The 26,629-nt window shown below is 47.6% G+C and overlaps 3 protein-coding genes across 6 annotated transcripts in view; 2 read left to right on the forward strand and 1 right to left on the reverse strand.

Annotated features, from left to right (window-relative positions):
- Positions 1-3,205: 3,205 nt before the first annotated feature.
- TMEM176A (transmembrane protein 176A) lies at positions 3,206-7,667 on the reverse strand. 3 transcript variants are annotated; one of them, XM_082693563.1, is made up of 7 exons: positions 7,490-7,667; positions 6,528-6,771; positions 6,007-6,117; positions 4,877-4,933; positions 4,502-4,723; positions 3,864-3,974; positions 3,206-3,503 (listed from the first exon to the last, which is right to left on the reverse strand). In XM_082693563.1, exons 1-7 carry the CDS (start codon positions 7,645-7,647, stop codon positions 3,447-3,449), a joined length of 960 nt encoding a protein of 319 aa, XP_082549689.1. In that variant the 5' UTR covers positions 7,648-7,667; the 3' UTR covers positions 3,206-3,446. The 3 variants fall into 3 exon arrangements, with proteins under 3 accessions (XP_082549689.1, XP_082549690.1, XP_082549688.1); XM_082693564.1 differs by having other exon boundaries at positions 6,528-6,767; positions 7,490-7,605; XM_082693562.1 differs by lacking the exon at positions 7,490-7,667 and having other exon boundaries at positions 3,206-3,491; positions 3,851-3,974; positions 6,528-6,767.
- A 71-nt stretch (positions 7,668-7,738) lies between these two features.
- TMEM176B (transmembrane protein 176B) lies at positions 7,739-14,602 on the forward strand. Of its 2 annotated transcripts, none has more exons than XM_082693566.1 (8): positions 7,739-7,824; positions 7,959-8,154; positions 10,948-11,159; positions 11,703-11,813; positions 12,129-12,185; positions 12,398-12,628; positions 13,591-13,710; positions 14,070-14,602. In XM_082693566.1, the coding sequence occupies exons 3-8, from the start codon at positions 10,956-10,958 to the stop codon at positions 14,160-14,162; spliced, it is 816 nt and encodes a 271-aa protein (XP_082549692.1). In that variant the 5' UTR covers positions 7,739-7,824; positions 7,959-8,154; positions 10,948-10,955; the 3' UTR covers positions 14,163-14,602. The 2 variants fall into 2 exon arrangements, with proteins under 2 accessions (XP_082549692.1, XP_082549693.1); XM_082693567.1 differs by having other exon boundaries at positions 10,951-11,159.
- A 2,179-nt stretch (positions 14,603-16,781) lies between these two features.
- LOC309844576 (uncharacterized protein) overlaps positions 16,782-26,629 on the forward strand; it is a gene marked incomplete at both ends in the record, with an annotated part of 41,357 nt that continues 31,509 nt past the window's right edge. Inside the window, 2 exon segments of the mRNA XM_082691647.1 lie at positions 16,782-16,799; positions 17,133-17,172. Coding sequence (XP_082547773.1) covers positions 16,782-16,799; positions 17,133-17,172 — 58 coding nt within the window.

The raw sequence follows: 26,629 nt of genomic DNA on the forward strand, positions 1-26,629 counted from the left end.
ATGTCCAGCCCATGGATGGTACCTTTCTGTCTACAAGATGGTTCCTCCAGCTGGAGGTGCAGGTTCCTGCTTCCAGGAGGGAATGGATGAAATGGGAGAAGGAAGGAGAGAGTGACTGCTTCATTGACCACAGTGGCTTCTTCATCTGTAGGAATGCTCTCTGCCTCAAAGTCTGATTTTAACAGAGCTATAGCAACTTAATTGTTATGTAACAAAAATATTTGTATTATAAATAAAATATGTACTTTTTATATCCTCTTACCCTCAAAATCTTTCTGATTTTTTTTAGATGTGTTTCTTGTAAACAGCATATGGATGAATTTTATAAAAATGCCATCTGTCTTGGGGCGCCTGGGTGGCTCCGTTGGTTAGGCATCTGTCTTTCGCTCAGGTCATGATCCCAGGGTCCTGGGATCAAGCCCCCCCATCTCTGGCTCCCTGCTCAGCAGGGAGTCTGCTGCTTCCTTTCCCACTCCCAGTCCCACTCCCTCTGCTCATACTCTCTCTCTTTCTCTGAAATAAAATAAAATCTCTTTTAAATAAAATAAAATAAAATAAAATCTCTTTTAAAAATTCAATCTATCTTTGCATTTTAAAGAGATTATTTAGTCCATTTGTATTTACTGCAAATACTCATATAACTTAATTTATAGCCATCTTCTGTTGTCTGCTTTCTATTTGTTTTTCTCCCTCTCCTCCCCCTCTTCCTCCTCCTCCCCCTCTTCCTCCTCCTCCCACTCTTCCTCCTTCTTCTTTTTAAGGTGGCTCCATGCCCAGCACCCTGAGATCAAGACCTGGGTTGAGATCAAGAGTTGAACACTTAGTCAGCTAAGCCACCCAAGCGCCCCTGTTTTGCTTTTTAAAATGTCTCTTTTTTATCTTTTCTCTGTTCTTATTTTGCTTTAATTGAATTTTCTCATTCCATATTTTTCTCCAAGCAGAAATTTAAAGTTTTAAGATTTTTTTTCTTATTCTTTCAGTAATTACTATTGAATTACTGAAACACTTAAATTTAGGTGTTAGGTGAATGAGCACATGAATGAATGAGTTGACAAACGTTAAATATAATCAACATCTTTAACTTCTTTTCCAAACAGCGTAAAGACCTCATACACTTTTAATCTACTCATTCCTTGCCAGGAGGGATGTGATATAATACTGCCCTTGACTGTTTTTGATACATTCTTTTTGTTGTCTGAAATTTAACTCTGATGTCTTTAAAGATTTTATTTATTTTACCTGAGAGAGAGCAGGAAGAGGAGCAGAGGGATAGGGAGAGAATCTCAAGCTGACTCTGTGCTAAGCATGGAGCCAGACACGGGGCTCTATCTCACCACCCTGAGATATGACCTGAGCCAAAACCAAGAGTAGGATGCTTAACCAACCTAGCCATCCAGACATCCTTTACTCTGATGTGTTTAGATGAGGATTTCTTTTTATTTATCCTGCTTTGTGTTTGTAGAGCTTCTTCTATCCAAGAATTCTTGTGTTTTCTTAATTCAGAAAATTCCTCAGCCATTATATTTGATATTTCTCATCTATTACTCTATTTCTTCCTCTTGGAATTCTGTCTATACCTCAGATCAAAGTGTCTCTTAAATTGCTATTTTCCATCTCTGTTTTTTATCTGAGCTGCATTTCAGATAACTCCATCAGACCTATCTTCCAATTTACTATTTCTCTCTGCAGCTATGTCTAATCTGTTTACTGGGGGGGTTATTTTAATTACTGTAACTTTGAATTCTGGAGGTTCACTTTGGGATTAAAAAATCTGTCCGATAATTTTTTGCTGAGCTCTTATTTTTGCCAATACTTTAATTGCCTTTTTTTTTTTTGAAAGATTTTATTTATTTGACAGAGAGAGACACAGTGAGAGAGGGAACACAAGCAGGGGGAGTGGGAGAGGGAGAAGCATGCTTCCTGATGAGCAAGGAGCCCAATGTGGGGCTTGATCCTAGGACTCTGGGATCATGACCTGAGTTGAAGGCAGACACTTAATGACTGAGCCACCCAGGCACCTCTTCAGCATGGTTATTAAATGCAGTTTTGGGTTACAGAATTTGACAGACACCTCCAGAGCAGTGAGCAGGAAAGCATTAACACAAAGGCTGCTCTTTACCGGGCCCTGCTTGGAGGGCTGGCTCTTGTCTGCCTTCTCAGAATTTGGCTTTTGGAATGTTCTTATGCTGATAAGTTTTTTGTTGTGTGCTTGCAGCACTGAATTGCTCCAAATCTGCTTGCCTAGACTTACACACAATGTGATTTCAGGTGGACACTTGCTTTTCTTCTGAGAATCTGCGTTGGTTGTGCAGCTGGAGAAAGTGCCTCCAGTAAAAACCCTGGGTTCTGGGTCTTCAGTGTCCTTCCCTGAGCAGAAACACTGCATATGTTTGTAGGAGTGCTGACAATACTGCTTCGTCCTTGAGCCCCTCCCCCCCATCCTGTTCATGTTTGCTAGATTAGAAATACTGGCCAAGGTCGGGATGGGGGGAGGCTTGTTTTGAAGATCCCCTATCTGTTAGAGATAACATAGTCTTTCCCTTTTCTGATGCACAGGAGTGTCACAAGCTTTAACAAAGGGTTGCTGTAATTAGGAACACGCAAGCTGTCTGATGTGCACGTGAACCCTTTGATCTCACGACAGTGCCCTCCTTCATGTGTGATCACTGTGCAAAATCTGTGGACTAAGGTCTGGACATTGAGGAGAGTAACTCTGCAGCTGCCAGGGACCCCCCCACCCCCACCCATCTCTGAACCCCAATAAAACTCTATATAAATTCTATGGAGTGGCCTCTTTGTTTTCTGGTCTCAAAGTGCTTCTCAGTTTGGGGCAACTTTACCATCTTTCCCCACCTTTGAACAGTGTTACTATGTGGTCTCAGTGGTGGGAGGACGTAGGACACCTCACTATTTACAAACAACAACAACAACAAAAGTCCAATTTTCAGTTTGCCCTGCGTTCAGTCTCTTACATCTGAATTGTAGGGAGAGGGGCTCAGAGTCCTGCTCCCTTTCACCTTCTGCCTGGGCATTTGGACCTCCAGTCCCAGAACCAGCCTCCAGGAGAGTTTACTTTCAAGGTTGGCAACTCCAAACCCAGATGGGGGATTGGGAGATGGAGGACCTTGGTAGATTTGCACTGACTCCCCCCACCCACCGCCTTGCCCAGTCAAGAGAAGTCCCTGGAATAAACTAAGCAAGAAGCTGTGAGAAACAAGACAGTTTATTGTCATCGCTGCTCATGAGGGGCTGTGAAGCAGGGTGGGATGGTGAAGGTGAACCAGAAATGAGCAAGACTGGTATCACGATTGGTGGCCGTGGCCATGGCCGGGGTGGGGTGGCGGAAGGACAAGCGGAGCTAGTGCAGGCTCCTTCCCCAGACCGGTCCTTCTCCCAGGAGCCAGAGGCAGGGATGCCTAGTCCAGGGAGAGACCAGGCATGGGCACTCAGGAGAAGCACAACTGGGTTTCCCTCACTTCCAGCAGTTTTTTCTGGTCTGTTTCCTAAGGGATGCAGAGGGGCAAGATAGTGTGGGGAGAGGAGGTGCAAATTCTTTCCTCCAGAGCAGCTTCGTTCTGGAGCTAGATTAGCACTAGCCTCAGGGTACCTGATGCCAAGACCCCCAATGGCCCCGCATGGATACAGACTTTCCTGGCTTCCTGGGGGTCTTAGTCCTGGGAGGCCACTTGGTCAGGGACAGGGGTTCTTTGGGCCAGGCCCCCACTGGGGTAGAAAGACAGACACGATGCCCCTTGGGACTCACTATAAGGGTCCTTTTCCCTCCCCAAGCCACATCTTGTCCATCTCTGCTCCACTGGACACCCCTGCTGCCCAACACATAGACACAAACTTTAGGGACTCACCTTCTTACTTTGGGACCTTCTCCAGCAGTACAGACAGAGGGGGACCAGAGATGCCAGAAACAGCAGAACCCAGACACCCAACAGCATGGCCTGAAAGCTTATGAACAGGGCCTGGGGACAGAGGCCGCCACTGTGCCGTCTGCTCTGTGCTCCCCCCCATTTCCAGCACAAGGCCTCCCCCCTGCTTCATCCTTACACCCGTAGCCTCTGGGGGGGCTGAGGAAGGAGCCGTGCACGAGGGAGGGGGTGTGCACGAGTCCAGCACACAGAGAGCAGCCAGAAACCCCTCCTCTCAGGCCTCGGCATCCTCCTCGGAACAGAGATGCGCTCGGGCTACGAATCGGTGCCCCAGCAGCCCCGAGGCTGGAGAGGACCCAGGAAGGATGTGCAGTAATCCCTCCGTAGCACTGTGCACCCCTGCAGCGCTGGTTCATTTATGATCATTTCAGGGTTTGTGTGTCCCACGAGTCTGGGACACCCCCAATCACGGGGACTGTTTCCGGTCTGTTCAGTGCCGCAGCTGCGGTGACAGTAGTCCAGCTGGGTGTGTGGAACAGGGGACCCGGCCTTGCTCACGCGTCTTGGCCCTCCCCGCCCAGAGCCTGCCGCGCCCCTTCCTCCGCCCACCCCCCACCTACCTTCAGCATGCTCAGGTAGGAAAGGCACAGGTGCAGTCTTCTGGTTTCTTCTGGACTTGGAGTGGTCCAGGGCGCAGCGCCCCAGGACAAACCCGTTGAGGAGACCTGACAGATATAGTCTCTAAAATGAAACTTGTACTCGTGGAAATAACGAGCCCCAATGGCGACGGCGGCAATGGACATGGCGAAAGTTGCCAGGGCGAGCAGGGTCTTGAGCAAGGCCTGGTGAGGAGAGGAGGCGGAGTGAGACCCGGGAGGCTCCGTCTCCAGGAGCCCGGCCGGGGAGAGACGGGCGCGCTCCGGGCAGGGGGCTGGGCTGGGGTGGCCTCCAGCTTCTGGGCCTGGCGGCCCGCCCCTGCCTTTCCCCAAACTCACCCAGTAGATGCCGCCCCGTTTCTCGTAAATGAAGGCGACGGCTCCAGCCAGCACAGCCTGGGGAGAGAAGGAAGCAGGACCGGGGCTAGCACAGGGGACGCAAGCCCTCCAGCTGTCTGCTTCCGTTGCCCACGGTAACCCCCACAGACAGAGCCAACCATCGGCCCATCCTTCCTGGGGACACTCCATGTGGACCTAAGGTTTTGAGCTAAGCTTTGTTGTCTGTAGGTAGGCCTGGGTCAAACTCCCGAGGCGTCCGGACCCTCTGATTTAGTGACATCGAAGAGCCTTCCTTCCCTTCTTCCATTCTCCAAAACTGTCCTTTTAAAGCAATGGTGCTTTATGGGGGTTCCGATGGGGGCGCAGAAGCCCTAGGTTGTTGGAGAAGCTCTCTGTGCAGGATGGGTCTGTGGGTGGCCTCCGGTCCAGGCGCCTGTCCGGCAGTGCCCGCCACCCGGGCTGACAGAACAGGACGTCTGGGGCATCCTGGGGGATGGACAGATCTGAATCCCATTTGGCGACGCTAGAACTAATCTGGGTGTTTTGCCACTGGGGGGACGAGGACGATTATTCTGGCTCTTCTCTCCATCAATATGCCGTGAGTGCGGGTGTGCCGAAGGGCCTCTCGGCGCTACCACGACCTGCCCCCGAGCCCCTCTTGTAGATCGCACACACGCATCTGTAAACGTTTGCCCCTGTTGTTCCGTGGCACCCATTGGATTCCCCGCACGTGGAGGACCCGCAGAGGACGGTGGGAAATGACCAGGAGTTGCCCTCGTCTTGTAGAGTATACACACTCCAGGACGTTCTGCCTGCCCAACTCAGGGCAAGTGTCTGGAAATGAGCTGGGTCCCAGGTCTTTGGTGGATGTTTGCTGCTGGACATGGTGGGGAGGCGGCCAGGCTGGTGGGAAACCATGACTGCTGGCCAGGTGACTTTGGTCAGACCACCGTTTCCCTTGGCTATTTTCTCATCTGTAGAAACAGGGAATCAGCCTCGATAACTTCGGGGCTTTTCGACTAGGGACACCTTTTACAGTATCCTGGTGATGACGGTGATGGTCTGTCCCCTCCGACTGAAGGCGAATCTGCCCCTTCTTGGGCTGTCCGCCATCCACCTGCCCGACTCACCGCAGCCCCTGTCCAGAGGGCAGCTCCAGAGCCACGCAAGGTGCAGAAGTGGAAGAAGTAGAGGAAGCCTCCCAGCGTGCCACTCAGCACCCCCAGCACGATCTGTACCACCTGGAGGGAGATGGAGAGCCTGAGGATGTGGCTCCCAGACTCCTGGGCCCAGGAGCCACCTCAGGTGTGAACCACGAAGTGGGGGGGAGGGGACAGGGGGAGGGGGAGCAGCCCACACTGGGTCAGGCAGAGGGAGAGGGTGGCTCAGGGCTCCACCGCGTAGGACTTTAAATGGCCACGGCTCTCCTGCACCCTCCTAGCCCAAAGCCCACCCTCCGTCAGCTTTCACTGAGAAGGACAGTGAGTGAGTAAAAGAGTGGGAAACCGAACACAGGCGATCCGGATTTCTAAGAAGAGAAAACTGGCTGAGCTTCCAGCTCAGAGAGGCTGGCCATGGATGTGCACAGCAGAAGCAGGCTCCTCTTTCCCTGACACAGGGAGCCTGAGGGCCCTTCTGGGTCCCTACTCACCCAGGAGGCCACCAGCAGCCGGCTCCGGCCCCTGGTCCGGGAGACCGCGTCCGGGGTGGGGGACCGAAGCTGGGAGCAGGCGCGGATCAGGAGCGTGGCCAGAGCTGACTCCTGGTGGATGTGCACGTCGATGCGGGTGGGCTCTGGGGCCTCAGGGGCCGCCTCACCACGGTCGGCTGTCTCCATGCGTGTGCCAGCTGTCTCCACGCGTGTGTCTGCTGTCACCATGCGTGCGGACACCTGCCTGAGAGAGAGGAAGGGAGAGGCACAGCGAGGGAAAGTTGGTGGACGTGTTCAAAGATCCCATTGGCCTTCGAAGCCGGTGGGGGGTCCCTGTCACAGAACAACGTTGCCGGCCCTTTCTCAAGGGTGTTGGGTCAGGACGGCCCGGCTCTGCTGGTGCTGTTGTGACGGCCGAGCCCGCTGGAGCCTCCCCCAGGTCTCATCCTCCCACCCACCGCGTCAGGGTCCCGCCGAAGCAGCGCCCCGCAGTCCTCACCTCTCCTCCCTCTTCCGCCAGCCCGCCATCCTCATCCCTACCCTGAGGCATCCGGCTATGGGGCTGAACCTCAGGGCCCCGCTGCTGAACCCCAGGGCCCCAGGTCCTGTTGCTGCAGCTACTCTGCCGATGGGCCTGGGGACACCCCTCAGCCCCTAAATACTTCCCTGTCCGCCAAGAGTCACGGCTCTGCCTATTCAAGTTGCCGCCCCCCGCCCCAACAATGAAGGGACCCGCTGCGGGTGCAGGTGGAGGGCAAGGCCAGGCGGACTGGGCATCAAGCAGGGACACACCGGCCTCTGCTCCTGCCGGCTTCCTGGAGTCCATTCGCCACTGGCGGTTGGTCCCTCCCTCCCTCCCCAGCAAGTTCTGGGCCAGGCTTTGGCGTCCTGTGAGGGGTTGCGTGGGGAGTCCGGTGAGGAGGGGTTCTGGAAAAGGCCTGCCTGGCTGTCACCCGCCTCACCTGCTCTCCTTAGGAGCCCCTGCGGGGGAGTGCGCCTGCAGGGTTGGCCGGCTGGGCTGGGCTGGGCTGGCTGGAGCTGGAAACCCAGCGGGTGGAGGAGGAGGTTGGTGCAACCCCAGAAGCGCAGGGTCAGAGCGGGGCGTGGTGAACCTCAGCATCCTTTCGAGAAGACAGCCTGGCAGAGGGGCCCCTGTGGGGGGGGTTTCCAGCTGCCTGCCCATCCCTGGGCTCCAGCCTAGAGCGTGCATGAGAGGTGGGGGGCCCGGGAACCCACAAAGCTGAGGAGCCCTGGGAGAGCCCGGAAGCTGTCTTCTCCCCCATGACCGCTTGGACAGGTACTTTCTGAGCACGGGTCTGCGGCTGCTGTGGGTGGGGCCCCATCTGTGTTGTGAGAGTCAGTTGGAGTGCGTGCGTGCGTGTGTGTGTGTGTGTGTGTACTCACATGCATGCACTCTGCCTTTCTCACCAGCCTGGTTATAACTCAAGACGGAATCCCCCGAGAGGGGCCCTGTTGCCCCAGCTGTTTTCTGGGAAGTTGCAAAGCTGAAGGTCAGACCTTCCTCCCTCCACGCCTTCCCTCTACTCTTCTCTTTCCCAACTACGGGTCCTCAGCTGCGGGTGGATCCTCCCAGTCCTGCTCTGCTGAGGCTCCCAGAGGACAGCAGGTGAGCAGGGCTCCCCCAGGCCAGGTGGCCCCTTCCCAGGAGACTCTCACCATTGCACCTTGCTCTCTTGAGGAGTCTCCAAAGCCAGTCCCCAAAGCCCCCATCCTATCTCCCAGGATGCTGCTCTCTCCTCATTCCCAGTTCCCACGGGACTTGCTAGGGGTGCGGAGGGATGCCCTCAACAGGGTGTGACCTGGGTAGGGGGCGTGTGTCTGGCTGCACAAGCCTCACCGGGCCTGCCCGGTGCAATGGCTGATGCTCAGGCGGCTGGGTGGCGAGAGCTCCTCCAGAGTGGAGCTGGAAGGTGGGGGGCTCCGGCTGTGGCACGGGTCCTGCTCCTCTCTCCCCAGCCCCAGAAGCACTGGGAAGAGCAGGGCAGAGAGAATGGCCAGAGCAGCAGGGACAAGCCTCACACCGTGGAGCCCAGAGGGCATGGGGGGAGAATCCTCATGGGACCGGCCTGGTCCAGCAGACAAGCAGGCGGCTTGGCTGAGCCTGGGTTGGAGTGTGGTGGGGGAAGTGGTGGTGCCCAGGGGCTTAGGGAGCTGGAGCCCAAGGCACATTCAGGGCTGCCCCATGGTGCTGGCTCCTGGGGCCCAAGGGGGAGATCCGGCTGACCCAGGCAGGGCACACATCCTTGAGTGTATCAGTGAAGAAATCTGAACCTACTTGTGCATCCGCAGAATTGTCCAACACCTGTGCTTTATACTCGGCCTTTAGAGTACTACTGTGCCCAGGTGGGTACAAGAATGACACTGCTCTGAAGGACACAGAATACAAGGGAAGGCTGTAGGGCCGCCATCTTGCTGATGTTAGAATTGTTACAATGTCATGATTTCCATCAGGGATGTTGAAGGAGGGCGCCCATTAGAATCACTGCGGAGGATTGCTTTTGGGGCTGGGCAAGTTGATTCCAAAGTGCATACGGAGACGTAACCTAGCAAAAAAAGGCAATAAAAGAAAAAATAACATGGAGGGTCATGAAATAGTTCAATTAAATATTAAACTCCATCCTCGTCATTAAAATCGTGGTGATGGTGCCTAACTCACCACACTCAACAATAGAATATAAAGACTAGAATAGATCTGAATTCCCAGGAGAATTTTGGTTTTGCTCAGGAGAACATTTTAAATCAGTAGGAGAAAGATAATATATTCCTCGAACAGAACATACCCTTCAGAAGTTAACCATCTGGGGAAAGAAACCCCACAGCAACTTGGATCTGTACCTTCCAACTTACAAGATAAACCCCAGATGGATCAACATTTAAATGTGAAAACCAAAAGCATAACACTACTTAGAAGAAAACAGGGAAGAATTATTTTATAATCTTGATGTGGGAAAGTCCTTTTTAAGTATGATATAAAACCCAGAAATCAGAATAAAGATGGAAACTGGCTAACCAGAAAATAGATCACAAGTTGTAAAGAAATATCTGGAAATCCTGTCACAGATGATAATTTTTCAAATACCCAAGATCCTATACAAAACATAGCAGTAAAACAAGAAGGACTTGGCTACGAACAGAGAGCTCACAAAAGAAGGAAAAAACAGTGTCTTAAACATATGAAAAGATGACCAGTCCAGTATCACTCATCGTAAGACAACTATGGATTGAAACGATACTGGGGTAGTCACAGAAAGCAGATCAGTGGTTGCCTTGGGCCAGAGGTCGAGGGGTTTATTGGGCACAGAACATTATGAAATTTTTTGCATATAGAAATGTTCTCTACCGTGACGGCGGTTGGTGTTGTACGAATGTATGAATTTGTTAAACCTCACTGAGATGCCCCCTGAAAAGGGGGCATTTTGCTGCATAAAACTGACTAAAATCCGTTTTATTTATCTTAAGTCTTAAGATAAATAAATTTAAATTTAAATTTATCTTATTTATTTATCTTAAAATAATAAGATGTAATTTTCCTGATAGACATTTGAAAAAGATTAAAAAGGGGCACCTGGGTGGCTCGGTTAAGCCTCTGCCTTCGGCTAGGGTCAAGATCCCATGAAGCCTCACATTGAGCTTCCTGCTCTGAGGGGAGCCTGCTTCTCTCTCCCCCTCTGTCACTCCCCCTGTTTATGCTCTCTCTCTCTCTTCTCTCTCTCAAATAAATAAATAAAATCTTAAAAAAAATAAGAGCCTGCTGGGAACGATCCTGATGCATTCTGATAATGGAACGCTGCGCAGCCAGACACATGAGTGAGAAAGCATTCTATGGACTGATGTACAATTATCTTCAAAACATAGTTCGGTGAACAAATCATTGTGTAGACGGTGTGTTTAGTCTCCTGCTCTTTGTGGGAAAAGGGGGAGGAGATTATATTTTATATGCTTTCCTATACAAAATAATGTCATTGTAGGATATGTAAAAAATGGTAACTTTAGTTTCCAACTAGAAGGAAACTAGGTGACTGGGAAGGAAAGAGACGAGGGAGCGTTTTAAAGGTCTGTCCCTTTGTATCTTTTGAATTTTTTAGCCATATGGAAGTATTATGTATAAATATATATACTAAGTCCCTGAACTAATTCAGATTCCTTTCCTTGCCCAACCTGAGACTTAGACAGACTGTGTCAGACCGTTCTGGGGAGAGGTCCAGGAATATATGTGGTAAAGAACTCTGGAGGTGACTTGGGCTTGCATCCCAGATTAAGGCCGCTGTGACACTGCCACCTGCTCTGGGAAGACCCTTTGGATCTTGACAAGGGACTGTTCTCTCCCTTTACTCATGCAACATATTCCTTTTTATCTTCGCTGCTTCCCAGACCTCGCTTTTGTACATCTTCTTCCCAGCAGGCAGGATGCCCCAAAGTGTGGTGACCGTGAATGGGGTCGATGTGGCCTCTACGCTGTCCCAGCGCAGCCACATCAACATCCACATCCACCAGGAATCAGCTTTGGCTCAACTGTTAAAAGCTGGGGCTTCCCTGAAGGACGTCTTTTCTCACCCTCGGGACGCGGCCCCTTCCAAGGCCAGGATGAGCTACGGGCAGCTGACACTGGGGGTAAGAGGGGTGGGCGCTACAGAGGACGGTGACTCCCCTTCAACGGGATGAAAAAAAAAGTGTGTTGAGTCCTCATGAGAACTTACTCTTTGTATCTCATCTTTTTTGGGAAAAGAAAGTTTTGGTAGGTTGCCCCACCCATGTAGATGGAAAAGAACAATGGGCCTCTTCGTTGGTACAGTGGGGGTGGTCCCGGTCGGAGGTGGGGGATGGGTGGCTGTTCGCGGAGTTTCATGGAACCCTGGTGGACTGAGGGCCCGCAGATGCGCGACAATATTATAGGCACTTCGGGGAAAACTACAGAGAGTCCTTAGGCTCTAGCCTAAAAGAGCTCAGCATCCGTCAGAAGGGATCACACCACCATACACATGCCTAGAATGAAAGGTAGAGCAGGTAACATTCCTAGGGTTTGACCTGCGGCAGTTGGCATCTGAGCCAGACTTGTGTGGACGAAGAGTAGGTGTAGCCAGATAGAGGTGAAAGATGGAACGAAAGGAAGGCCAGGTCGAGGCCATCCAGTTGGCTTCTCACTCTGTCTTGCAGGTGATCCAGACCCTGCTGGGGGCCGTGAGCTGCGCTCTGGGGGTGCTGCTCTCTTTCGGGCCCTGGACTAAGCTGCGTGCTTCTGGCTGTGCCTTCTGGGCAGGGTCTGTGGTGAGTGAGGAAGGGGCTGTAAGCCTGGTGTCAGGCAAGTGGTTCTGGGGCAGGGATTTGGGGAAGAAACCAAAGACCTGGATCCGAATGCCCTTTGCCATGAGGAAGCAGCCTTAAGGGGCGAGCAAATCCCTGCTGTTCCCTTCTGCAGGCCAGGCTGGGCCGGCGGGGCAGCTGGGACGGCGTCCTGTCCATGTGCTCCGTGTCTTTGCCAGTCCCTTGGATCCTGCTTCGAATCGGCTGTCCTGGGAAGGGGTGGGGTGGTCGCTTCAGGAGAGTCAACTAGAGGCCTTTTCCGGCATTTTCTCTCTTCAGGCTATTGTAGCAGGAGCTGGAACCCTCGTCCACGAGAAGCACCGGGGCAAACTCTCCGTGAGTCTTGGGTGTCCTCTGCCCCCTGCTATTCTGCTTTTCTGCTCTATTTTTCTGTCTTCTTCCCTTTGGTTCGTAATGTCTCAGGATCTTATCTGGAGGGCTGGGGAGGGTTTCTTGGGGCAGGAAGTGAGGAAGAAGAGACAGGTTTGGGGCCAGGACCTCGCAGCTCTCACTAAGGAGGTTCTGTACCCTGCACTTTGCCTTTCTAGGGCTGTGCATCAGGTCTGCTGACGCTGGCCAGTGTCACCACAGCCATGGCTGTCCTTGTCCTCTGTGTGAACAGCCTGACCATGCCAAGTGATGGTTTCATTTACATCGACTCCGCCTGTGACTCCCCAGATCTTCCCAACACGACTGCTGGGTACAAAGAGAGGTGGCAAAGGACTCGCACATCATGGTGGGATGAAGACAGTTGCAGAGCCTACATGCAAATGCTGATGGTGAGAACGGGGTCCAGTCTTCCAGGGACCCACACACAGTCTGTTCCCAAGGAGCTGGGGCACTGGCAGGCAGAGATGTAGATTCTTAGAGTGTGGGCCTCATCCTAGTCTGTGGTTCAGGAGGTTTTAACTTCAGCTGGAGATATTTCTCAGACCCTCATGGCATAAAAATTTCTGACTCAAAGGAGAGAGATGATGTGCAAAGAGCAGTTAGTGAGGATGTCACAGAACATCCTTCTATCTTTTCCGGTCTGCGGCTGTCCTAGTTACGTACTGCTGCATAACACAACACCCAACATGCTGTGGCTGAGGACCATCATGTATCATTACTTCTCCCAGTCTGTGGGCTGGCTGGGCTCAAAGCAGTCTTCCCTTGGGTTTTCTCATGCAGTTGCAGTCAGACGTCAGTGGCGGGGGTGGAGGGGTGAGGCCATCTGAGAACTTGATCAGGTCGGATCTTCAAGATGGCGGGATGTCCAAGATGGCGCTCACATGGCTGGGAGCTCAGCTGAGGCTGTCCACCAGAGAGCCTACAATGGCTTCTCCATCTGGCTTGGGCTTCTCAGGGCATCGCAACTAGGTTCTAACAGGAAGTCTCTCACTGCGAATATTTCAGTAGGTGGGAAATGGAAGCCACCAGGCCAATGAGAGGCTACCGCTATGACTGGCTTAGTGTCACCCCCAGTGTACCTTTTTGTTGTGCAAAACAGTTACAGGCTGTTCCAGATTCTAAGGGTGGAGAAGTAGACCCAGCTCTTCACAGGGTGTGGTCAGGTCACATGGCAGACAAGTCAATGGGGTAGACGCTATGGCTGCCCCATGGTTGGACAACGCCATCTGCTTTGGTGGGAAGTGGTCAGTTGGACAGAGTCTGGTACCTGGCTGGGTTGGTAAGGTGGTAGCAAGAGCAGAATCAGAGGAGCAGACTCCTGACTGTGTCGTTTTGCTTCCTGCATCTCCAGGATTTGTTCCTAGGCATCCGTGCTCTGCTCCTGGCTGTCTGTGTCCTGCAGCTGATCATATCCTTGGCTTCCCTGAGCATGGGGCTTCGAAGCTTGTGTGGCCAGAGCTCCTGGCCCCTGGTGAGCTGTCGGGGAGGGGCCGGGGAAAGAATGGATTTGTTTGGTGAAGCTCTGGGGACAGGGAGGGACATCAGGGCCAGGAGCATCACTCGGCTTCTTTCCAGCACTCAGTTGTGTCCTTTGCCATTTGGGGAGCGTGTGCTTTCACCGTGTTTGGGTTAGCTGCTGCCCTCCGCCCCTTCAGGACCTCCTTTGAGCTTCCTGTCCCCGACCTCTGGGTAGCTCCCCCTCCTCTATACCTTTTCCTTCCCCTCCTTCTTTCTTTCACCTGATTTCCAGTTCTAGGAAGCTAACTAGGCCCCATCTTTTATCCAGCAATGATTGATTTCCCCTGTTTTTGTTTTTGTTTTTGTTTTCAGAATGAGGAAGGGTCAGAGAAAAAGCTATTGGGGGAAAACTCAGTGCCTTCCTCCCCTGCCAAGGAGAAGACTGTGGCTACCATCATCCTGTGAGCTGGTCTTTAGGTTATGGCCAGCGTAGCCCAGGGCCTCTGGAGAGGACAAAGTGCCCTCCCCATGACTCCTCAGTGCCCTGCCCCTCGCACCTGCCTGTCCTTTGGCCACTGTTCCAACCTCCTCCTCTTCCCACGCCAATGGCCTCAATTCAAGAAACAGGTGTTGTCACCTTTTCTCCGATACTGATTAAACAGAAACAACAGAAAAAATTATTTGGGCCAGAAAAGAGGTGGTCTCCCTTGCTTCTGCTCATGGTGTGCCATGAAAATGCCTTTCTCTGTGCTGATATGTTTGGCTTTAAACGTGGGCCAGTTTGTGACTGGAAACAAGGTCCCAGTAAGACTAAATGTAATTATGTTCCACTCTACATCCCAAGGGGGCAAACTTCCTTCTTACGATTTCCTTGTGTTCAAAGTAAAGTGAAAGTAACTCTCATACACTGAGACTCTTTTTGCCTGCTGAGATTGTCTTTAAGCATCTGTAATTTTGACTATAACTTTCTGGGCGGGGGTTATAGAACTATGTGAGGCATGAAACAAGACTGTTTGCTCTCTCCTCTCTCTCTCCCTCCCTCCCTTCCTACGGTAGAGTTTATTCGCTCTCTACAACTGCACACATGCACACACGCACAAACAGACACATTCTCACACACCCCCGCATTATTCTTCACTTTCTTTTTAAATGATATAAAGAATTTAAAAAACGTTTTTCACTTCCTTTATACCTCTGTTAATATATCCTATACATATACAGATATAAGCATTTCTGAAAGGTAAGAAAGCAGGTTATGGTCTTTAGAATTAACAAATGATTGTTATTCTGGCTTTTTTTTTCCTTCTGATTCCAACACCGTCGACAGGCTAGCATCTCCGTGTGGCTTCATGAAATCTCCGTGAGGTAGGGCTTATCCCTCCTTGGCAGACCACGGGGGAAGAACTGGTCTTCAAATCCAGGCAGACTGCCCCCGAGCCCCCACCTTCACCCACCGCACGGTGCTGCCTCATGGGGCCGTGCTGAGCAGGTGCAGAGCCGCTAGAATGAGTGAGGCGTGGCCCTGTGTGGGGGCCTTCAGGATGCGGGGCCTGCGCCTCTCTCCCCAGGGCTCCCTCTCTGCCTAGTCCGTAGACAGAGGTTTGTAAATAAGCTTGTGTAAGAAAAGGCCACAGAGATGCCCCAGAAGCATGTTCAGAGTATTGGAAAGGGGTTGGTAAATTTCACCCTGAGGGTCAAATCCGGTCTGTCGCTTATTTCTGTAAATAAAGTTTTATTGAAATACAACCACAGCCATTTGCTCACACACTGTCTACGCTCCAAGGGCAGAGGTGAGCAGTCTCAACGGAGACTGAATGGGCCACAAAGTCTGAAAGCTTTACTACCAGGTTTTTTGGGAACCCCAGGGGGGTGGGGGGGAGTGGCTAGTTTTATTGGGTGATTGATGGGAGCCTCAAGTGTGAATCTGTCCCAGATGCGCTGGCCTGTGGCATAGGAAACTGGGGGCAACTTGGAGAGCTTGCTGGAGATACACACTCTGCCCCACCCCAGACCCACTGAATCAAAATTTCCATTTTCACAAGATGCACAAGGTGGTCCTTCCTGCGCTGAGTGCAGTTTGAGAAGCGTGGGGAGAGATGATCACGTGGCTGACTTGCTGGGTGTATTCAGATATGGAACCAGCCTCCTTGCATTTCATCATTTCGTTTTAATTCTTTGTAAGAACTCGGTAGATGCTGTTAACTTCTGTGCACCAGTGTTTCTAAACCAGTCCATTTATGGCCAGATCAGATAGAAGTGTTTTTTATTTTTCATACTAAATGTCATGTAAATAAATGTCAGCTTGGTAGTTTTTTGGTTTTATTTGTTTGTTTGTTTTTGTTTTTTGGATGTTTTTTCATGAAATAGTCTTTTAATGTCGGAGTCTGGCAACTTCCTCCCCCCCCCCCCCAGAAAGTTGCTAAGTCTCTGAGGGAAGGTGGGGCTGCTCCCTCTCTCTGGCCCTTTTCTCCCCATCCCGTGACTAGCCCTGGAAGTTTCTGAATCTTGTCCTTTTCTGTAGGAAATCAGATGCCAAACCCTTCTCCCCTGCTCTTGTTTACTTAGAAAAGCCCACAGTTATTGGTCTGTCTGCATGGCTCCATTTTGGTGCTGAAACTGTGTATATACAGATGGAAACAACCTCCGGAACCTGACATGGGGTCAGGCAAGTAATCCCAAGCTGGTCTGTATTTGCTGGAGGATTTAAAACCAGAGTATAAACAGGAAATGGCTTCATTCTCTAGTCACTGCTTTATTTTGTTTTGAAGCCTAACGCGGGGCTCGAATTCTAGATCAAGACCTGAGCTGAGATCAAGAGCCAGAGGCTCGACTCCCTGAGCCTCCCACACACCCCTCTAATCCCTGCTTGTAACTGTGTTTTGTCAACTCCCCATTTGCTTGTTGGATATGGGGTCCTTTAGCATCAGGACCAGATTCCAGATTCCACAACCTGGAAATGGCCTCACATTTAGTGTTCAAGACCCGGTGCTGTTCATTTTTAAAACTGCACTGGTTGGAGCTCGACTTCCCCCTCTGGCGTAGACTGGGCCGCTGGATGGGGAGGGCCGGGGACCTGGACGAGGAATGAAGGGCAGGGCCTCCGTAGGGCCCGGGTTGGGACTCTCTTGGCTCAGCTCCAACCTGCGGATGTAGTGACGGGGGTGGTGTCTGTCCTTGCTCAGTCTGGGAGGCACCTGGCGATTTCCCCACCCTCCGCTCCGTTAGCTACCCAGGGCAGGGGCCGTTGGGCAAACTTCCTGGGAGAGCGTCCCAGTGTTCCTTCACTATTTCTTGCCCCTGCCAAAAGCACGGTCTCTTCGGAAATGCTTCTGGATATCTGACTGGTTAAACCCCATTGTCTCAAATCGAGCAAAGAAGGCCCTCGAGACTCCAAACCAAAGAACTGTTCATAAAAAATGTGCAATGAAGGTTTAGGAGAAACTGTCAACTCTTATTTTAAAAAAGTCCTTCTCAGGTAAGAAGGAGACATCACAACTGTTCGTTTTCAACGCTAGGGGCGGCTATGAACTTCTTCGGTATTTACCCACTGAGTTCATTTCTCTCCCAGCCCCTCTAGAGGCCATGAGGATTTCTAGTTTATTATTATCTTTGATCAATTATTATTTTACTGTTATTATTTATTTTATTATTTTTAAATTATAATTATTTTTATCCCCTTGGTATCTTAAAAAAACCACTTGTACACTTAATCAAATAATTCTCTATCTGAAAAATATAATGCCTTTAGAATGCTCTTTGTCATACGATCTCCTTGTCTTAAATTTCAGATTCTGTCTTGGATTATTTTAACCTCTCGGATTAGATGTCTTACTTTTTTGTGCGTACTCAGTGTTTGCTTAGATCTGCTCATGTTTTTACTAAGAACAAAAGCTCTCCTTTTCTTCTCGTAATTCTGGGCTTCTTTCTGATACTGCTTTTTCTTCTTCCTTAAGGTATATCCTTTCTAATTACTTTAAAAGTAAAGGTCTTTTGGTGGTAAACCTTCTCACTTTATCTTGATCAGAATATTCTTTATTATACCCAGCTTGAGAGAAATAGTTTCACTGGATAGACAATTCTTCCTTTAATGAAACGTAACCAATTCTGGGGTGCCTGGGTGGCTCGTGTTGGTTAAGCATCTGCCTGTGGCTCAGGTCATGATTCCAGGGTTCTGGGATGGAGTCCCACATCGGGCTCCTTGTTTGGCAGGGAGCCTGCTTCCCCCTCTGCCTGTCTGGCCTGAAGCTCTCCGTGCTTCTGCTCTCCCTGACAAAAAAATAAATAAAATCTTTTTTTAAAAAAATGTAACCGATTCTAATGGCTTTTAAGATCTTTCCCCCTTTTTTTGGTGTTTTGAAGATTTACTTCTGAATGTGGGTGTGTATGAATCTATTTTCCCTTAAAAAATTCTTCCTGAGGAATTATTTTAAAGAATTCTGAGTCCCAGAATTCACACTTTTGTTTTTAAAGATTTATTTACTTGAGCGAGAGAGAGGGAGCACATGCACGCAGAGCGGGGAGGGCAGAGGGAGAGGGAGAGGCAGTCTGCAGCAGACGTCATCCTGAGCGTGGAGCCGGAACCAGGGCTCGATCCCACAACCCTGAGATCAGGACCCTGAGCCGAAACCAAGTGTCAGACTCAACTGACTGGGCCACCCAGGTGGCCCCTCACTTTTGTTGGTAAAACCTGAGACACTCTGCGTTACACCTGTGTGGTCCCTTTCCTGCACTCTCCCCTGTGATTCCCTCCGAATTCTTGGTCAGAGCCGAGTTGGACCTTGTCACTGCAGCCTCCCGATCTCCTTGTTCCTTTTCTGTTTTACACTTTCCACCTCTGTTTCTACCTGCCGCATTCCGGATAACTTCTTCATAATTATTTGTCCAATTGACTCATTACCCCCTAGTTATTATAATCTGATTTTAAACCTTCTGCGCAATTTTAGATTTTTGTTAAACATTTCTGGACATTATCGTTGTGGTTTTTTCAAACCTTCTCTCCTCTTTGGACCCTCTGTTGTTCCTCAGTCACGCTGGCTGAGGGTCTATTTTATTTCTTTAAACTTCCTGCATTATTTGTTGTATTTTCTGTAGGAAGTAACACCAGAGTTTGAAGTCTTGGTTGTTTTCTGCTACTGACTCATGACATTTCATTTATTTATTTTTATGTAATTTTTTTTTTTTACCATTTTAACCATGTTTAAATGTAAAGTTCAGTCACATTAAGCACATTCCCACGGTCGTACAGCCATCACGTGTGTCTAGAACATTTTATCTTCCCCACCTGAAACTCTGTCCCATTAAACATTAACTTCCCCTCCCCCGCTTCCCTGTCACCCCTGGTAACCACCTTCTACTTTCGGTCTCTGTGAATTTTATGCTCTAAGTACCTTATGTAAGTGGAATCACACAATATTTATTCTTCTGTGACTGGCTTGTTTCGAGGTCCTCCTGTGTGCCGTGTGTGTCAGCTCTCTTCCTGTTTAAGCACAGGTCAGGTTCTGTGTAAGCTTGGAGCACATTCAGTGGGCCAGTCTCCTGTGGATGGCTGATGTCGTCTGTAAATATAAGTTTGGAAGTCAGCAGTGAATTGCAATGGTAAACACACCCTCCTGTTTGTATACACAGGAGTGGTATTAGGGAGCCTTGGGGGACACCTTCTAAATATTTGTTGGATGAATCAATAAATGGCACGAATTATTTTTTCCAGCGGTGCACGGAATGTGTCTGAGCCATTTACACTCCATTTGCATTGTGATTAATGGCACGTATTTAGGTGGTCACTGAGTAGGGCTGCGGTTTCCAGCGTGGGATCAGGGCACTCCCACTAGGAGATACATCAGAACCGTTTGGAAACTTTCTCAGGGTACCTATCTTTTCTTGGTTGAAATTTGAAATGTAGTGAGGTGGGGAAATTGCTTTTTGAGAACCAATGGACTAATGTTAGTGTGGGATCTCATAACAAAATAGCCTTGGCATTCATTCTCCCCTTTTTTAGGAACAGCCCCGTGTTTCCATTCCCTCTCTATTTGGGAGATCTCTTTTCCTCACTGTCTGGCTATGCGTTCACGGTGGGGCTTTAGCCTCAGTTCCAGGGATAAAGGATGTAGCCCAAGCTTGGACCAAGCCGCAGATAATTTCCCCCAGACCATGGTTGTGGTTTCAGGAGTGCGCACACCTAAACTCGTCCCATCAGAGTGTACCCCAAAGACTACCAGAAAAGGCTCTGGCTCTTTACGCTGAACTTGAACCTGGAAGGCTGTAGAGTTGGAGTGGCAACAGCCATACTGCCACCCCAGAGGTCTTCCTGGAGCTGCCAAAGACCACCCTATGGGCTCTAGAATGAAGACAAGCTGTCGAATCAGAGAGGAGGTAGGAAAAACCCATGGCGGGGGGTATTGTAACAGTGCCTGAAGCAGGAGCGACCCTTGCCATTTTAGTATGTGACCGAACCAGTCATCTCTTGCTTAAGTCACTTGCAGTTGAAACCGTTCTAATTAATATGGGGAGAAACAGAGATCTCGACCTGGCATTTGAGCTGATGTCCGGGAATCTCTAGGTCCCAGACCCTGGGGTGCTGCTCTCAAAGCATCCTGAGATGGGAGTGAACCCAGGCACTTGCTCAATTGTTGTTACTTGGTGGGATAGAACGTTATCTAACACTGGGGAGAAAATCACATATGCCACCAACGTGACTGTCACTTTATACTGGCACCAGTTCCCTAAACTACCGCTCCTTTATGAACAAATTTGGGTTGCAAAAACTTATGTGTAGGGCCACCTGAGTGGCTCAGTCAGTTAGGCGTTTGACTCTTGATTTTGGCTCAGGTCATGATCTCAGGGTCATGAGATCGAGCCCTGTGTCATATATTAAAGCCCTTATCATATATCATATATGGAGCCCTTGTCATATATTAAATTCCATTATTAACTGGGATCCACTGTGTATTCTGTATTATTTTATTAGTTTGTCTATGTTTAAGCGGGGAGTCTGCTTGAGATTCTCCCTCTGCCCACCCCCCTCCCCGTTCTCTCTCTTTCTGTCTCTAAAAAATAAATAAAGTAAATCTTCTTAAAACAACATATGTGTAGCATAACAGATTGTATATATTTGTTGCAATGGATGCAAATATACACGTGCATAGCGTCCATGCAGGCTGCCCCTCCCTCATGTGCAAGGATGAGCAGAAAGCCTAGGACGCGCGGGTACTTGCAGAAAATAGAGGCTAAATGAGCTGAGAGATAAACCAGCCCTAAGAGAAGAAGAAGGGAAATGAAGAACATCCAAATAGCTCATTTAGCATCCTTTGAAAAAAAAGATTTTATTTATTTATTTGAGAGAGAGAGACAGCATCAGCAGTGGGGGACAAAGGAATAGGGGACAAAGAGATGTAGGCTCCCCCCCCCCCATTTGGGGCTGGATCCCAGGACCCCAGATCATGATCTGAGCCAAGGCAGAGACTTAACCAACAAAGCCACCTAGGCGCCCCTGTTTAACATTCTTTTTATGGCTGCACAGCATACTTCCAATCTCCCTCCTGATGAGCTTTGACTTCACTTCCTGTATTTTTGTCCCTGGAAACATGGCTGAGGGCTGCGGACTGCACTGACCGGACCTTCTATTGCTATGAGAGGAAGTCTTTGGATAGGATCGCTCATGGGAGCGTATAAATATTTAAAAAGGCAATAAATGTCATCAGAGAGCTTTCCCAAAAGGCTGCAATAATGTACATTTCACGGGCGTTACATTAAAGCATCCTTCGTTCTTCTCCTTAACTTCAGCACTAATTTTTTTCCGTGGTAGATAGTATAACTTTTCCCAGTTTTTGCATGTTGTTATGTTAATTCTCATCTCCTCTCTTGTTCATGAAGTTGAGTATCTTTTCATACACGTGCTGGCTGTTTATCGCCACCTGCCAACAGTCTGCACACATGGTGTACCCTTCCTGGACTTGAGTGAACTCTTTTGGAAACAGATTTAAATTTTTCATCTTTTTTCAAATCTGGTAGGTTTCTTTTTTCTCTCTTTTTTTTTTCTTTTTTCTCTTTTCACTTCATTTATGGCACCTTTGTCATAATAAAATGTTGAAAGCTATTTTTTTCTTTGATAATTTCTGCCTTCATGTCTTGGTTAAGAAAGTATACCCAACCCTAGGATTGTACATCTAGTTTCCGATATTTTGTTCTAATATTTTTGTCTTATTCTTTACAGATGAGAATTCAATTCTTCTTAGATTTGTATACAGTGTAAGAGAGGAGCTCAGCTTTTTTGTCTTCTAGTTAGAAAACTATTTGGGTGAACAACACTGACTAATTCAACTGTTAATTCCCTAGTCTTTGTCATATATTAAATTCCATTATTAACCGGGATTCACTGTGTATTTTGTATTATTTTATTAGTTTGTCTATGTTTAAGTCAATATAAGCCTGATTTGATTATGTTTAGGCATTTTTCACCCCATGGGAACCTTAAGAAAGTGTTATCTAGGACACCTGGGTGTCTCAGTTGGTAAAGCTGTTGACTTGATTTTGGCTCAGGTCACGATCTCAGGGTCCTGGGGTTGGGTCCTGCATCCTTCTGGCTCTAGGCTCAGTGGGGAGTCTGCTTCAGGAGTCCTCTCTCCTTCTTCTTCTGCCTCTCCCCTTGCACAACCATCTCTCTCTCTCTCAAATAAATAAATCTTTTAAAATAAGAAGAATGTGTTACCTACTTCTGCACGTGACAAGTTGGGATTTCAATTGGAACTAAATTAAATATCTATCAATTTTGGAAGATTGTACACTTTTATAGTATGGTATTTTCATGAGAACGTAGCACATTTTTCTATGAGTTCAGATCTCATTTCATGCTTTTCAGTGTGGTGGAATGTTTTGTAGCTCAGCATATCATACGTATGAGTGTAGGTACGGTTTGAAGAAGATCCATCAAGTAAATACCCCGTTGAGGAGACAGAGCATTGACACTGAGGTTCTCCACTCTGTCCCCATCACTCCCTTCTTGACCCATCAGCATTCCTCCCTCTCACCATGGTGTAATCATACAATTTTACTGTAAAAGTTATATCTGTTGCCCTAAATAATACCTATTTTTAGTTTTGTCCATTATTAATCTCAACAAAAATGGAATCAGACTCTGTGTGTTCCTGGGAATTGCTCCTTTTGTTCAACATAATATATTTGATATCGTCCATGTTGATGGTGGGACCTGTACTTTGCCCATTTTTACTGCTGTGTATTTTTCCATTGTATGAGCATTCTGCAATTTGTTTTTTGAGTCAACTGTTGATGGATATTTGTGTTGTTTCTATGTTTTAACCTTAATGAGCTTTTTAAAAAATATATTTTATTTATTTATTTGACAGGCAGAGCTCACAAGCAGGCAGAGAGGCAGGCAGAGAGAGGAGGAAGCAGATTCCCCACTGAGCAGAGAGCCCCGATGGACCCCGAGATCATGACCTGAGCCGAAGGCAGAGGCTTAACCCACTGAGCCACCCAGGTGCCCCCTTAATGAATTTTTAAAATAAAAATATCATCACGTATTTATGTAAGAGTTTATCTCAGGCAATGTTTTTGCTTTTATATTCACTAAAAGAATTTTAAAAATCCGAATGCTCTCTTCAGCATTTTAAAAATGGATTTATTTCCAAGACTTTATTTATTTATTTGACAGAGAGAGAGATCACAAATAGGCAGAGAGGCAAGGAGAGAGGGGGAAGCAGGCTCCCTGCTGAGCAGAGAGCCCAAAGCAGGGCTCGATCCCAGGACCCTGAGTCCTGAGATCATGACCTGAGCTGAAGGCAGAGCTTAACCCACTGAGCCATCCAGTGAGGGGCATCCGATGGCCCCTCTCTTCACTATTTTAAACTGAACTTCTAAAATTTTTTCATGAATGCTTGCAAAGAATGCAGTTTCTAACACATTGTAGATATTAAAAAATAATATAAAACCAGAAATTGAATAGTAATCAGAAGCTATTTAAAAAATACATGAGCTCCTTCCTAATAGTCTGTTCCTTTTTCTCCTTCACTGTCCATTTACCTCTCCCACAGAATTGTGTTTTATTATAATGGGTTTTTGTGCCAGGAAATTCTTATCACCCTAGTCACACACATTTCTGTTTTAAAAATGTATGTGAAAATTGAAAAAATTATATGACCATAAAGCTTTAAGTTTGAACAATCTCTTCTGTATTTGGTTATTACTAAGGTGTTATTAGTACACACCTGATCAAAGCAACACAAATGTATCACATTTCCAGAAAAAAAAAAAAAACAGTAACTTTTTTATTTTGGAAATGCATCTCTCAGTGAGGCAAAGGAGGCTTTTTCCCCCCATTTATTTCATATATATATGCATGATTATTATTCTTTGCTAGAATGAGACAATGTTCAGATTAATTCTATTCCCATATTTTGTTTTAATTGGTGAAGGTGTAAGTGCCTACTTAGCCAGAGCGACTCCATCTCAGTAAAACAGCCATTTTGTTGTTTGTGCAGTAAACTTAAAATGACCCTGCCCCCCCCCCCCAGAGGAATTTACTTAGAAACAAGTTTGGGAAACCAGTAAAATGTAGCTGAGCAGTCCCTGATAACAGAGCCCAGATACAAGAACGGGTCAGGTCAGGCAGAGATAACAGAGCCCAGATGCAAGGACGAGTCAGGCCAGATGGAGCGTCCAATCAGTAAAGCACACATACTACCTCCCTAACCACCAAAGAACGTGGGCCCCTCCTTTTCTGGCACCAACTTGAGTGCCAATTCTGACCAAAGTGATAGACTAGTTCAAATAGCTACTATAGAGTAAATTGTAATTCAATTGGCCACCCATGTGTGACCTAGCATGACTATGCAACTTTCTCTGTGTGTTCCAATCTCATTGGCCAGGCTCAACCACATGGCTTCTGCCCTATAAAAGCTAGTCTGTGAGGCTGTGGGGGGTCGCTCTCTCTGTAAGAGATGGCCCAGGCCGGTTTGATGCTTGATACTGGCGCGAAATAAAGCTTTGCTTGACCTTTGCTTTGTATCAGTCTCGCTCCTTTGATAACGGACCCCAAGAAAGGTAATGAGAAACCTCATTCACATAAATAAATAAATAGGAATGGAAACAATTTTGTTATGGCAATACCACTTAATTCTTAGTACTCCTTCCAAGATAAATGTCAAAACCAGAATAGCAATCTGTCATTAATTTTTAATTGTCTGTTAATGGATACATCTGCCTTCTTTTTTGTTGAAAACAAGACAGTGTATACTGCTTGACTTCCAAAAGGATTTATTAGCCAGTCATTGGAAACATTAGATTTTGCAATCTCTGGGAAGTATGCCAAAAAAGCTTTTCAAGACCTATCAAATGACTGTACTATATTTCTAACTCTTTCCCAGAGAGGTTGGAAGTTATCCTGTTTAACCCAATATATTGAAAATGTTTGGAAAAATGGAAATACTGTGAACTTTGACAAACCTTTGTCAATATATTTTGAGTTGGAAATTCTATCTAGAGAGAAGCTAAAAAAAAAAAAAAACAGTGTACTGAACTTAATGAATCCATCATTAGGAGTGGCAATCTTTTTTTCATCTAAACCTCATCCCTTTCTCTCCTGATTATTCAAAAGCCAATCTTTGATATCACCATTTTATCTGTGAACATTTCAGTACATAACTCTAAAGCACTAGGACTCCCCTTTTTAAAAAAATTTTGTTTTGTTATGTTAGCCATCATAAAATACATGATTAGTTTTTGATGCAGTATTCCAAGATTCATTGTTTATGCACCACACCCAATGCTCCATGCAATACATGCCCTCCTTAATACCCACAACCAGGCTCACCCATCCCCCAACTCCCCTCCCCTCTAAAAGCCTCAGTTTGTTTCTCAGAGTCCACAGTCTCTCATGCTTCCTCTCCCCCTCCAATTTCCACCTGATTCACTTTTTCTTTTCTTTTCCTAATGTCCTCCGTGTTATTCCTTATGTTCCACAAGTAAGTGAAACCATATGATAATTGACTCTCTCTGCTTGACTTATTTCACTCAGTATAATCTCCTCCAGTCCCATCCATGTTGATACAAAAGTTGGGTATTTATCCTTTTGGATGGGGGCATAATACTCCATTGTATATATGGACAATATCTTCTTTATCTATTCATTGGTTGAAGGGCATCTCAGCTCTTGACACAGTTTGGCTATTGTGGCCACTGGTACTATGAACATTGGGGTGTATATGGCCCTTCTTTTCACTACATCTGTATCTTTGGGGTAAATACCCAGTAGTGCAATTGCAGGGTCATAGGGTAGCTCTATTTTTAATTTCTTAAGGAATCTCCGTACTGTTTTCCAAAGTGGTTGCACCAGCTTGCATTCCCACCAACAGTGTAAGAGGGTTCCCTTTTCTCCACATCCTCTTCAACACTTGTTGTTTACTGTCTTGTTAATTTTGGTCATTCTGACTGGTGTGAGGTGGTATCTCAATGTGGTTTTGATTTGAATCTCCCTGATGGCTAATGATGATGAACCTTTTTTCATGTTCTGCTAACCACTTGCATGTCTTCTTTGAAGAAGTGTCCATGTCTTCTGCCCATTTTTTGACATGATGATCTGTTTTTTGGGTGTTGAGTTTGAGAAGTTCTTTATACATCTTGGATATCAGCCCTTTGTCTATAGTAGGACTCCCCCTTTTATTCAAATCACATTTAGGAAATGAATATTTACTATTAAATATCTAGGCAGTGTTCCGTCCTCCCTAGTTGTCATGCACTTTTTTTTTTTTTTACTTTACTTTTTAAAAATTTGAATATAGATCCACAAAAGGTCCATGTACTGCAACTTACACATAGTGTGTACTCTTCCTTCTGGAGGCATATGATGTAGAGTTGTGTCTCTTTTAGGGATATCTAGTAATCATTGATCATCATTGCCTAGATCCATTCACTTATTAGGG

Source organism: Mustela nivalis (genome assembly GCF_964662115.1).
Source record: "Mustela nivalis genome assembly, chromosome: 12".
In the NCBI taxonomy this organism is placed as follows: domain Eukaryota; kingdom Metazoa; phylum Chordata; class Mammalia; order Carnivora; family Mustelidae; genus Mustela; species Mustela nivalis.

What these genes read in the sequence shown, in the direction of transcription:
- TMEM176A (XM_082693563.1), bottom strand. Translation starts at nt 7,647, where the DNA reads ATGCTGAGGTTCACCACGCCCCGCTCTGACCCTGCGCTTCTGGGGTTG. An exon ending in AACGGGGCGGCATCTACTGG is followed by an intron (nt 4,724 to 4,876) that starts GTGAGTTTGGGG and finishes TCTCCTCACCAG; the next exon opens with GCCTTGCTCAAGACCCTGCT. An exon ending in GAAGGTCCCAAAGTAAGAAG is followed by an intron (nt 3,504 to 3,863) that starts GTGAGTCCCTAA and finishes TGCATCCCTTAG; the next exon opens with GAAACAGACCAGAAAAAACT.
- TMEM176B (XM_082693566.1), top strand. Translation starts at nt 10,956, where the DNA reads ATGCCCCAAAGTGTGGTGACCGTGAATGGGGTCGATGTGGCCTCTACG. An exon ending in CCTACATGCAAATGCTGATG is followed by an intron (nt 12,629 to 13,590) that starts GTGAGAACGGGG and finishes CTGCATCTCCAG; the next exon opens with GATTTGTTCCTAGGCATCCG. An exon ending in GCCAGAGCTCCTGGCCCCTG is followed by an intron (nt 13,711 to 14,069) that starts GTGAGCTGTCGG and finishes TTTTGTTTTCAG; the next exon opens with AATGAGGAAGGGTCAGAGAA.